This window comes from Hemitrygon akajei, chromosome 7, assembly GCF_048418815.1.
Source record: "Hemitrygon akajei chromosome 7, sHemAka1.3, whole genome shotgun sequence".
In the NCBI taxonomy this organism is placed as follows: Eukaryota; Metazoa; Chordata; class Chondrichthyes; order Myliobatiformes; family Dasyatidae; genus Hemitrygon; species Hemitrygon akajei.
This window is the reverse complement of record NC_133130.1, coordinates 38,462,447-38,475,564: the sequence shown is the minus strand read 5'-3', so window position 1 is coordinate 38,475,564 and position 13,118 is coordinate 38,462,447. Positions and strand designations below refer to the sequence as shown.

The following is a 13,118-nucleotide window of genomic DNA, read 5'->3' as shown; positions in this document are numbered from 1 at the left end:
ACTACACACGAATAAAAAAAAGTCTGCTCCGCTAAACCGCCAAATTAGCGCAAGATTAGAACAGAGCATGATCAAAACGCCATTATCTTTCTTGAAGCCACCGCATTACAACCATTCGGAACCCAAGCTGAAAACGCCTCAGCAAATGGATGAATAATCGATATGGTCGCGCGATACCAAAATAATTTGCATGTATGTATAGTATTTAGTTGACAATAAAGACTGTTCAAACGGGTGGGTGGGTGTATTATTTTGGGCTTCTGGGCACACAGAACTAGTAACGCTGCAAACAGACACAGAGTTAGGTGCACCTCATGTTAATAGAAAATGCCCACTTTGCTATGAATGTGGAATGGCCTTTTAGGTGGCTAGTTATATTTAAAGTTTCAGGGTCCAAGCTCTGCACTAAGGCGCAGAGAGTCAGCAGCTGGAGTTGCTTGCTGCACCCCTTGAGTGAGTTGGTGCATTTGGCATATTAGCGCCCGTGTGGAATATCAAAGACAAATGCAGCCATGCCGTCCGTTTGACTTGTATCTCACGCCGAAGGCTTGAGCATAGATGAATAGAAGCTCATCGGCTTTAGATTAATTTCATCTTAATCAACAGCTAGATTCGTCATGGATAATAAACTAATGAAGGTCTGAAGAAGACCCATCGATAATAATCGGTATTGGGCAAACAGAAAGAAGCTGCCGAAGCTCGGTGCATGCGATAGGCCATATCTTTCCGGGACAGGAGGATTTAGCAAGTCAGAAATCTTAAATTCGGATTTACGTCTCAATCGTCTACCCAAGAACAAACGAATCCAAATTCTCTAGACTTCCTCTACTCTTAAATAAAGCATCCTAAGATCTCAATTAAGAAGCATTCTTTAAAGGCATATGTTGCCAGACCTACTACTTTCAAACTACAGGCCATTATTTCAAGGAGATTTGACTAATAAGGGGATGTTATCTCTGCTTGCCTGACACGATTTGTTCTGGCAGTTGAGCTCAGCTCACTCTTTGAAACTAACTACAGCGAGAACGCGCATGCTCGCGGCCTCTCCGCGGAGCGGCGCGCTGCTTCCTTCCTGCAAACCCAGTTCCAGGAGGATTCCGGTTCCGTATTTTGCTCTTTCTCTCCCCTGCCCACGCACAACCACAACCTCCCCGACATTCGTATAGGATTTCAAGCAGGAGCTGCAGTCATTTTTATAGGCGGGCTTTTATGTGTGTCCTCTTTCTCCTCGGAGTGACATATTCAATGAAAAATTAAAACCACCGCACATTCAAACCTAAATCACAACGATTTCTGAGTTGTAGGGTATGATTAATGTATCTGTATATAATCATTTTAATCTATTGGCGATAATGTTTGCCCAACCCAGGTATTAATACCGTATACTAGAGCAAAAACAAAATGCTCAATATTGCAGTTATTTAAAATATAGCGACGATATAACCCTATAAGGGTTGACTTTAAAATATCCAAACACTACATTGCCTTGATAAATTGTAACTTGCTGTCTTCAAAATCGAAAAGAAACAATTCAGCCCGAATAGGTGGTATAAAAATCCCACTGTAAACCTTATTTTTTAGCATTTTCATTACATAATTAAAACAGATTTGTTTTACTTTTTAAGAGCGTTTCTACTCAGCTGGGTTTCAATAGAAATAGAAATCGGCGGCGGAAGATTACGTTCTTCACATAAAGACAGTTCAGAAAGATTCAATTGTCACCAGCCAAGCGCGTAGTGAAACACATCGTTGCCAAGTAGTTAAAAAGGTTGGCGTAAACACAAACTTTGGGAAAAAAATAAACAAATAAGCGCTCATCAATGATAATAGTTCTTTGTTTGTGGTTTTAGTTATAATGATGAAATGAATAATAATAACATTTATTGCAATATAAAGAAAGAGGAATCACTTCATTCATTGCTAAGGTAACATAAAATCAACTTGTCCCTAATTGCATAACTTCGGAAAGTTCGGAAAACTTATCCCGGTGACATCCGTACATTTATGTCTGTGAAATGTATTACAATTCTATCCTCCTGTTTGCATAACATATATGCGCATACCTTTGTATAAGCAAAATTAATCAGTGTTTATAAGTCAAATCTCAAAGCCGTCAATCGCTTAGTGGTGCTTGCTAGTTTCTTCGGTTAACCGTTGGGCCTCATTTAAATCTCGTTTTAGTTGCCAGAAAACTCGTCACGGAAATTCTCAATCAGTTATCCAAAGCACACAGGGATAGATTTCAAAAACTTCACAAGTGAAAACAAGTTCAGGGCTCAATTCTATTTTTAATTCACGCTTGAATTAACAGCCCGGGGCAATGAACGACATTAGTGCAAAGGTGCTGGTGGTGGACTGTTAGTCATGCAAATAAAGACTTCTTTCAACTCTTCACAATGAACTTAAGATTCACGGGGAGGAGCTGTAATATGATTAGCTGATTAAATGGCGAGTCCCCGTATTTACTGTTTTCATTTGCCGCCATAAATAGGAGGAAGTTAGTGTCTCCAACCCCGTTTCTTGTATAATTAGTCTATATCAATTGCTGCAAACATGTTCCTCAGATGTAGTTACTGTGTGAAACAGTCTACCTAGAAAAGAACGCATGTGTATTTTCCCCCATTGATGTATCAAATCATGTTCATAAATGCGTGAAGTTTAGCGTTTATAAATTAAACAACTTTTTCCAGAATCCAGCGTTTCCACACTGTTAGATTTAGCGAACTCCATACGCCTTTATCTAAATTTCTATTGTTAAGTATTTAGGAGGTATCCAAAATACTTCGAAGAGAAAGACACAACAAGCCAGCAGATATAACAAAACGGAATACTATATTTTGAGTTAGAAAGGTTTTTCTTTACATATAGATAAACACGTAGTTGAAGAAACAGTGACTAATAAGCGCCCAACATGAACTGGAGTGATATAATATAACTTCATTCTGACTGAAAATACCCAAAATAGCACTTTGCATAAAGTTACATCGCACTAGATATATCCAGCTGGGCATCACCCACCCTCCCATTTTCTTGAGAACCTAGCACTTTCGTCAGACGCTTAACACAATATGCAAAAACATTGAGTCTGTGATCCAGATGGATAGAGAAAGAAGGAAAAACAGGAGCATTTCAGATACAGGCATTTCTACACATATATTACAAACTGGGAGAATGATCGCGTCATTAGATATACATAATTCATATAAAATTTTGAAATAAAAATAAAAATCTGTTACAGTCATAACTATTCTTTCACATAACCAGTACCCACATAGGCAGTAACAGAAGTGTAGAAAAAGGTGCTTACGAAAAATGATTGTCTGCGAAACTGAAAAACGATTGCAGCTTGACTTCGGGGGTCTGACCAGCACTCGGACTATAGAGAGCAACAAAGGCGACGAAAATTCTCTCATTCCCTCTTCATTGCAGTTCCTTGTAAAAAATATTAATGTAGATTATTATTTCCTCAGATATAAAATACATCATGCAAGACGGGTGCCTCCATGAAAAGCGCTGGATCAGACGTGCTCGTCCTAGAACTGTTTGTCACTTTTTTTCTTCTCGGATGTGGTTTTTTTTCTGTCTTTTAAAAATTGTCATTAAATGTCTTTTTTAATTTTGTCTTACAGCTCAGGTCCATATTCCTTTGTGAATGTATTACGAATTTGTCTTTTTTTTTTGTGTATCATACATCACATTCACTGTCGCTGGAGGTTACCGATAGGATGGATGTGGCCGTCTCCGCTCGCTCTGTCATGCTCGACACACTGGTAGTAGGGCTGGCGGCTGTGGACGGAGATTCCGCCGCGCTGTGAGCAGTGCAGCCCGGCTCCGATAGCGTACAAACCCCACTCTGTCCAACCGCTTGATGCTGCAGCCTGTCCGGAACAAACAACAAAGTCGGAGAGTGGAAGGAAGACAAATAAGAACATAATTAGGCAAAAACATACTTTCACACGACAAGAAATCCAAGGATATAATCATTTGCAAAATCACTTTCAATAGGCTGCTTCTGTAAAACAAGAGTCTAACGTTTTCAAATTACATTCACTATTTTTTCACGAAAATACGCTGGATTGAAATCTGATTTAGAAGTTGTTAGAAATTAACATATGCAATCACTAAATTATTGCAATTTGCTGGCCAGTTTCAGCTAACATAAGGTTCAGAAACGAAACGAAATCCAGTCCACTTATTTGTAAATAATTGCATTTATTGTGCTTTAAAAGTTATCACGAGTCTCTTTGCCACGCAAGTGGTTCTCGAAAGCTAAATTTTAAAAGTTGTCTTATTGTTTTCATTATCGAAAGCCCACATGCTTAGGTTATTTTTCATGCTATACCTAAATATCGTGTTTAAGGTGCACTCTTTCAGTAACTAATATTTATAATGCCAACTGGAAGCGCTTAGAAGGACACTGAGGGTGAACAGGACAAATATGAGTTTATTTTGGTTAAAACTATTGGTATAGTAATCAAAGCAAATCATTTTCTATATTGATTTGAATGCCCCCCCCCCCCCAAGTACGCATTCTTTGGGGCACTGAAAAAGTTTATATATGTTTATAATAATGAGATGAGTTCGCAATAATTGTCCAGAAGCAGAAGTTAATATTACCTTGTCAACGGCATATATTAAATTATCCAAAACAAGGGGGGCCGTAGTGCATCTTTGGGATGACACATACGGGCTATAAACGCACTATTTTTTTTATCTTTCTGCATCTCTTCACCCTGTTATTTTATCTCACTTCAGTTATGTTTATCTTCGGGTTCGAAATAAGAATCATTGTTTTGTGTATCCATCCACTAAAGTTCGAAAGTACCGCGTTTTCCCCGGAAGCTACAATTCCTCATTCTCTAATGGTTCCGTCTCTCCTCACTCTAAATTCATTTTTCTTTACAAAACCAAATGATCGCTTGTCCACTACTATCAAACGCGACTTGTATTGTCTTTCTGAATCAGAAGAATTCAATGTCTTAAATCGGGGATACCCGAAATGTCTATATTATATTTTACTAAAGCGACATTACTAGATTTTTAAAAAGTTTAATGAATTTTATAACAAATTGCGAATGTTCTACCCAACAGCCATTACTTAAACAAGCAATCTTTTTTTGAAGAAAGAAAAACATTAAATGGTTTTATCCTCATAAAAACGCATGTGGCTTTTGTTTGACGTATTTTTTTGTTGCCAGCCGCGATGTATCGGCGTTATGTGCCTGCTTTATAAATGCTAATGTGTTATTGCTCCAAAAACATCTAGTAACTTCTTCCCAAATCGATTTGAAAGTTGTTTTATTGACTGAACTGCTCAAAAAGTTTAGCTTGTGATCCCATTTTGTTTCGACAGTTACCCAGGAAGAATATAGGTTATTTTGTTAATGAAGCAAACTAGCTGGTACTTTTAAAATACGGCGTCTCTTATGACGTTATTTACCGTGATTTATCGATGGCTTGCTGGGTCCCTGAAACATTATTTAAATGTTAATTTGACCCGATGCAGAGGAGTAACCCAGAATGAAACAACGAACCTGTTTTTGGCGGCTGCTGCCCTGTCTCTCTGCCTACGGTTTTTAAACCAGTTCCCCACTTGCGTCGGGGTGAGGCCGGTTGCCTGGGCCAGTTCCCTTTTTTTGGATGGGTTTGGGTATGGGTCCTGCAAGTACCACTCTCGTAACAAGCTGCGTGTCCTCTCTTTGAAGCAGTGAGTTTTTTGCTCGCCGTCCCAGATGGTCCGGGGCAGGGGGAACTTCTTGCGGACGCGATACTTATCGACCGGCCCCAGAGGGCGACCCCTCAACTTCTCGGCCTCCTGGTAGTGCGCTTCGAGCCACATCGCCTGCAGCTTGCCGTGGGATTCCTTGGTGAACTTGTGGTTCTCCAGGATGTGGTACAAGTCTCGGAAGTTGCCCGTGTGGAAGGCTACTACCGCCCGGGCTCTGAGGATCGATTCGTGTTTGTTGATCGCCTCGCATGCCCCTGGTGCCACAGGTAAAGACCAGAGGAAACGTCCCAATCTTTCGATGTCGCCCGTCTCCTCCAGCGTCTCGCAAACGCTGGCCACTTGTTCCGGAGTGAAGTTGATGGTCGGTAGCTGGAACATTGACAACTCTTCTTGGGGCTGGGAGCTAGCTAGGAAGAGGAAAGCGCGCTCGGTTGAGTTTGGCAGGAGAGGAAGAGCGCTGTAAAGCTCTAGCTGGGACCTGAACACCATGGACTGACCTGATGATTTGAAAAAAACACAAAAACGTGTCAGATGCAATGGAATCGACTAATGTCACACTCCCTCATATTATATCCCCAAAATACTGTGTGGAGCGCCGATTTTTTTTTCGCTTTTTCTATTGGTCTTGGCGGTGTCGTTGTGCCGTTGCCATGGCGCTGCTGTCAATCACTGTCAAGCGTGCCAATCAACCAGCAGAACGTAAAGGCATTCACCACTTTGGGGCTGCGTGGGGGTTATCTGAAATAAATCTCAACATCGCCCACCTACCTCCCGGAAAGTTCAGATGTGAAAACCTCGGCGCACATATTTGCTGAATGGGATGAGTAATTAGAGGGCGAAAATATTACCGTGATCTTAACGATTCTCGTTAAGTCTGGAAGATAGGGGGAAAGTAAATGGGAGAGCCTGTGTTCCTCGGAATAGAGGGCTCCTAACTGAGGCAGTTTACACATGATTTGCACGTAGTTTCATTTCATTCTGCTGGTATGAGCATTAATAGTACCGGGGAATAAAAGAAAAATGAGATAATTAGACCCATCTTTATGCCATGGCTTTATGTCTAGAAAGGAAATGTTTTAATCTGCGCTTTCTTCGTGCTCGTAACTCCACTTAATTAATAGCGTAGCTGCTAACCCGAAGCCGGTTTTCTTGGATTCTGCAATAATGATACTGTACATTGTTATGGCATTGAGCATGGATCATTGAAGCTTGTGTTAAGGACTTCGCGCAGATAGGGCTATGTGGGAATCCATGGAACGGATGTGGATAGTCCGCAGGTAGATGTTACATGCTGTATTAGAGGGAAAAAAACTTTCATTTTAAATCATTGGCTTGAAGTTGCTGAAATCATGGATTATGTTTTAATGCTATAATTCGATCGGTGCTGACGCCAGCCGTTCTATTGGTCATCGGTGCCAAGCAAATATATTTTATGATTGGGTATGTTTGCCTTTAAGAAGGGTTTAATCAGCATCTTGAGCTGTTGGCTCTTTTGTTTGGCTTCTGTAACTATGGAAGTGTGCTTTACAAAGATTTGTACGGGTCACGGATGTCTTTCCAGCCTTACTGTGTATATTTAGACAGGACTTTGCTTGGTGTTAAAAAGTGTATATTTTGAATGGGTTCACACACAGTAGCGAACAATACGGACATTGTACCGGATTGTACAACGCGTATTGAAACGCAGCATCCAGACTTCAACTAATCTGCTTTCAATAAAGCTGAAATAATTATCCTAAGCCGCCTTTCTACGGGGGAAAAAAATCATTCAGGAATTCAAAACTTTTTTTTTTAGTTCTCTTCCACATTCCAAAGCAGATCGGAGGAAACGAGAGGTGTACGATAACGGCCAATCTGCTTTCCAAACTCAGATGAAAAAAGATATTGCAGTCTTTAAAAGGGGAACAAGAAAGCGAATTTGCCTTGCACAAAGATAATAACGCTAATGGGTGGTATGGGTTCTGTAGTGGACTGCAAACAGTTTGCGCTTCTGTCATAGCGCACTCCGCATGAAGTAATTCCAAGTGGCACATGAATAGATCCAGTTGGGAAGATTGTTCAACTGGAAACAGTGATGCTGTATTACACATTCGCTGTGGATTTCTATTAAAAAGTATCATCAACGCCCATTTAAATACTCTAAATTGTTTCATTCAGGAACAACACAAGAGGATAGGAAGCTCCTAGCAGCATAATCTCCACTTGTATAATCACTTTAATTTTCGTTCATTGCTTCACAAAACAAAGGGTGGGGAAAGAATGTTTGTCGAAATGTTTCTAAAATGTTGAATTATTATCCCTGTAGATTAACCCTATGAGGTGCGCGGTAATCGGTATTTATTTATTTATTTGTTTGTTTGTTTATTTCAGACACACAGGGAGCCTCCGATTTTCCGCCTGCTAAAGGAGAGCGCCTTAAAAAGGCAAATATTTCGTTGTACAATGTGTCGCGCAGTCTTAAGAACAACCCGCAATGTACCTCAATGGTAGGTGGCATCATTTTTTTAATAATGCTGTATGCAACGATAGTGAAAAGTAAAAATGTATAGATTGCATACATACATATATGTCTGTCTGTATGTATATAAATGTATAGATTGAGTATATATGATATATAATGTATGCTATATATATGAATACACAACGTATACATTTGCAGGTGTTAAGAATAAAAGCAGAGAACTACGAGGTTGTCAGAGCCTATTCGAGACACATTCATAAAGCTACAAGCACATAATTATTCGCCCAATCTTTGTGTGAAGAGTACTGGGTGTAAATAGCTTTTTAATGACGGCAGCTGGCCGCTTCTGTTTGTAACAGCGACCGTCAATGAAACGGCTTCATACAAAGCTCCGAGTCCTGTCCGGCTCAAGCAACTGTAACTCACCAAATAGAAAGAAACATTAAAGTTTCACAGATATTAAGAAATTTAGCAACCTAAGTGATAGACCGGCATCCGAAAGCGGTGAACATACCCAGGACTCTTTCCCCGGAGATGACTTCCATTAATTCCATGAAGTTTCTGTTCCATCAGAAAATTTTAAAGTTTTTGTAGCCGCGACTAGGTCCTTCCTACCGTATTGCACTTCCACAACATTGAACACAGAACGCTACAGCCCATGATTAAACATCAATCGCCAGTGTCCGTAAACTATTAAAAAAACTGGTTAACAACCTCCAGCATAGGTTGATCAACTGTAAAAGTTCACACAGCTGAAGGAGCGGAAGTGTAGGTACATCAAAGTAACGCTGAATCCATGTGTATTTATGAACAATATTATGAAGAAAATTAATCCAGCCGGACGGCATAAAATAGAATGTGTCGAAATATAATAACTAACTTTTTATTGTGTTTTGTTTTATTAAATCGTTTGCATTGCCTTTTGATTTGTTACCTATTTCATGATGTGAAATTGCCGCATTCATTATTTAATATTTTTTGGTATTGTCCTACAACTATTGCCGGTGCTGATGTCGCAAATACAATTAGAGCCATTAATTTGGCTTTTGTTCTGTTTTGCTCTGTGTCTCTTGTTAATTTTCTAATTTGTTTTGTATCCTCTACAACTGTTTCCATTATTCTTTCCTCTTGCATTGACCTTGTCTCTTTAAGGTGGCTGGTTAAATGTGAGCTCCATTGGGCCTGTATCTCCTGACGCTATTTTCAATACCAAGTCTGGGTGCAATCAGCCCAGATTCATCATCTATTGCTTGCACAGCGCGCCTTTAATCCTCAACGCAGAAACATATTACTTGTATGATTCATTTTTAGTTTGCATGCATTATTAATTGTATTGTCCCTGATATGTTCGCATTGGATCATGGATGAACTACTTATATTAATGATTTCTATTCGCTAATAATCTTTTTTATATGCTGGTACATACAAATCAACAGCGACAGCCTCTGATCTGGTTTTATCGCAGATAAAGCGGAGTAGCATTTTCACTTTAAATCATATAAATTCAGGCGGTTACAACTCAACGAAAGTCAATTAAAATTGTGTGAAAATAAACATCTAACTAATAGTGGAAAATCTAAATCCCTCTAAAACATTGACTAATGGATTCTATTAAGAATTATTTTAGTGGAATGTTTAAAGATACAATATGTTGTTTTAAATTTGCATAATCCGCAAGTGCGCCATCCAGTGAAATATATTCCATAGATTATTTTCCCTCATTGATTATAATATAAGGTGATAAATGAAAAGAAAAGTTAAATAGGGCAGGGTATCTCATCGGATATCAATGAACACCATACAAAACGAGTTCTAATCCAGCAATTTATTAGACAATATAGTGCATTCTCTCTTTTTAAATTACGCTGGCATAATTTTCATTACAGTAAGTTTCAATAGATGAATTGGAACTTGAGCGTAATAAGTTTCAGTTAGAAGTCACGCACTCGGATCTGAACTGACTAGAGAGCATGTAAGTTTTAACCCTCTACAGCTGCAGCATGACCCAAATCCGACTAACCAAATTTCTCTCATCTGGAACGCAACACAATGCAACAGAAAAAAAAGCTTAACCTCAAGACACATAAAGGGATATTAGGACAAATGGTCCAAAGCCTGATCGAGAAGCTCCGAGAAGGAAGAGAGAGACGTAGGTGTTTTTCCTTCGGGAGGTAGGGCGATTCCGGATCTTAAGTCCTGGAAGTGAAGGAGTCAAACTTCCAGAATTTCAGCGATGAAAATCGAGTATGCTCCAAAAGTCAGAAATGCAGGGACCCACATATGTCGCTATTCCGAGAGTCAAGATAACCGAGCTGGGGCATGGTGAAATTGTAGAAAGGTTTAAAAATAACGATGAAACTTTTAATATCAAAGCGTAGCCTGGAATAGAAGACAATGACCGATGTTTATTTTTTTAAAAAAACAACCTTTAAAAGTCTGTCGTTAAAATTATAATTATCGAAATAATTATCAGGCCGCTTAAATAATCAAGCGACCTGGGAAGGAATAGCTTTCCTGGTAGACTTTTATATAAGACAAGCATTAATTGCCTAGTGTGGATTTTAATACACTGATATCAACTAAGAATGCAGACAGTAAGATTCTAACACGTTCGAAGGAACAGCTTTGTTTTTACAACCATGTTTGCAATCAACCTCTCTTTTGCAGAAATGAATGCGCAGTTTGTGGTGAGAGTGTAAACAGGTATCAAATGACATGGTTGAAAAACTTTCACTCTTTTACTTGGGGCATTTGCAAATTCTTGCCCACTTTTCTCGTGGCCTTCATTAAGTGTATATCCTACAAGGGGCAGTGCGTTACAGGACGTCTGTCCAATCAGGAGATTTGCACGCCTTGTTAGCGATATTTAATGAGGTCGCCCTATAGACAAGAAATAAAGGCGCCTCACCGTAGATTTACCTTATGTCAACTCGTTACTTCTAATGAATTGAACAAAGATGTGAGTCCAAGCCCAGGAAATTTAGCAGCGCGTTTTTGTGCTGAAGGATGGTGGGGGTGGGGATAGGGATGGTGGTGAAGTTACTGGGAGGAGGAGAAGGTGAAGGGTGAACGCCGGGCTTCCTGCTACCGGGTTATGTGTGTATGTGTCAAAACGAATTAGTTACATGAATAAAAGCACTGAATCCAGTTCAACACAATATAATATCATATGGTGCTATCATGGCTCATTGGTCAGTCGGCTTGACATTTCAATCTGCTTTAGTCAAAAAAAGTTGACTTAACTGCCTCTTCATAATCGGTCCCTCGAGCGGCCCAAAGCAGATGCCCATCTTGAGTTCTCCCGAATAAAAACGCTCGATTGCTATGAAATTCAGGTAACCTTTCAATTGCCAATTGCTTGCTTTTGGCGTATGGCATTGTACTTTCCCCCTACTGAGTTTGCACTTAAAAATCAATTAGTCTTTTGAAATCTTAAAGTAAATTATTCGAAACAAATGTATAGTGCTCCCCGAGGGAGAGCGGAGCGAGGATAAAAGGTTTCTTTTAATGTTGTTTTATTCTAAAAAGCCTCTGACAGATGATGAAAGAACAATTTGCCAAATCAGTTCCCGTTTCACTAGCTGAGCGCCTTCATTAATTTGTGCGTGTGAGAACTACTGCCTTACTGTAAGAAAATAATGCTGCCGGAACTTTTCACGCTGGTGATGATTACTTTATTTGGATTACGGACAGCTTGTTATAGATAAACGGGAGCTACACAATCCCGGCTCAAGAATCACCATCCCCCATGCTATCGAACACTCTACACTATAAACTAATTCTAATCCATTAGCCTAGCCTGCAGCAGATACATTGATTTCCATCGCCTGCATTGCACTCAACAGATGAGTCAGTCAAGCGCAAGGTTTTAACGTTAGAGGATTATCGTGCCACTTCGCTAAATAATAATATTAATACTAATAAATGAATGAGAAAACAGGATCTTCATTTATTGCATGTTTTTGGAAATATATTCTTCTTCTCTAACGGATCTACGTGCTAATGAAGTAATATGCTCAAAGTTAGAGTGCTTGTGCCCGCTGTAGCTGCATAATATATTTTACTTAACCAATAATTGGTGGAGCCATGTCTAGGGTAGGGCTTTTTCATCTAAGAAACGACCACATGTTTAAATATATTTAAATACTTACGTATGACCATTTCCTCCACAGATAATCAATCACCATAATTTCCCTACACTTACCAATATCTTCAAAATTGATACAGAGACTATATGCTTCCGACTACAATGGAAACATTGTGCTTAATAATACTGCACCGCATGTTCCTTTTGATAAAGTTTTCTGGCAAACTTCGAACTGTAGGGCAGCAGCGATCTCATTTGCTCTAAGGAAAGGAAGGGTCGCTGAATAAAACTGAAGTGGTTAACTGGTATTATTTGAATATGATGCATAATGCTTTATTGTTATGGTTACAACTATAGTTACATATGCCAGTTAGGAATCAAAAGTCTGGGTGACAGCATAGAATTAAAATCATAACAACAGTCTTTTCAAATTGTTTTTCTCACCCAATGAATGGGCTGGATTTCATTCAAAAGACAGAGAGGACGATTTTTGTGGAAGAAAAAAACGTGCCGAATGAATATCTAATTTTATGTAAAATCCAAAATAAAATATATATGAGCTTAGTCAGCTTCGGAATCTATCCCCATGATTAGTGTGCGCGTGAGCAGCGGTATCAAGCACAATCCACCGTGCTTAATACCTGTATGAAATTAGAAAATAGAAGCATCGTGACAGAAATTGAGAAATGATAACCTATCCTCTCACTTTTTTATCTATCAAGTTAACTGTTTTTGAAACTAAACAATAGACCATTCAAGCTGCATGTTTTGTTTACAATAGTTGCCAAGTATTTGGAAGATGAATTATGACAAGCATCGAACTAATTATATTCCACTTTATA

General features: G+C 39.2%; 1 protein-coding gene and 1 long non-coding RNA gene across 5 annotated transcripts in view; one reads left to right on the top strand and one right to left on the bottom strand.

Annotated features, from left to right (window-relative positions):
- Nucleotides 1-2,813: 2,813 nt before the first annotated feature.
- six3a (SIX homeobox 3a) lies at nucleotides 2,814-6,306 on the bottom strand. The gene is made up of 2 exons (XM_073050679.1): nucleotides 5,535-6,306; nucleotides 2,814-3,878 (listed from the first exon to the last, which is right to left on the bottom strand). Exons 1-2 carry the CDS (start codon nucleotides 6,215-6,217, stop codon nucleotides 3,686-3,688), a joined length of 876 nt encoding a protein of 291 aa, XP_072906780.1. The 5' UTR covers nucleotides 6,218-6,306; the 3' UTR covers nucleotides 2,814-3,685.
- A 214-nt stretch (nucleotides 6,307-6,520) lies between these two features.
- LOC140730361 (uncharacterized) overlaps nucleotides 6,521-13,118 on the top strand; it is a 53,291-nt gene continuing 46,693 nt past the window's right edge. Inside the window, exons 1-2 of one of the 4 annotated variants that reach the window (XR_012099569.1) lie at nucleotides 6,521-6,712; nucleotides 8,099-8,214. This is a non-coding gene — a long non-coding RNA (uncharacterized lncRNA). Of the gene's footprint in view, nucleotides 7,169-7,558; nucleotides 7,977-8,098; nucleotides 8,215-13,118 lie in introns of those variants that run through there. The other 3 variants (XR_012099567.1, XR_012099566.1, XR_012099568.1) reach the window with 3 other exon arrangements.

Bases quoted from the DNA above. Each gene is read 5' to 3' on its own strand.
- six3a (XM_073050679.1), bottom strand. From the start codon at position 6,217: ATGGTGTTCAGGTCCCAGCTAGAGCTTTACAGCGCTCTTCCTCTCCTG. The intron at 3,879-5,534 runs GTTCGTTGTTTC...TGTTCCGGACAG, and splicing joins GCAGCAGCCGCCAAAAACAG to GCTGCAGCATCAAGCGGTTG.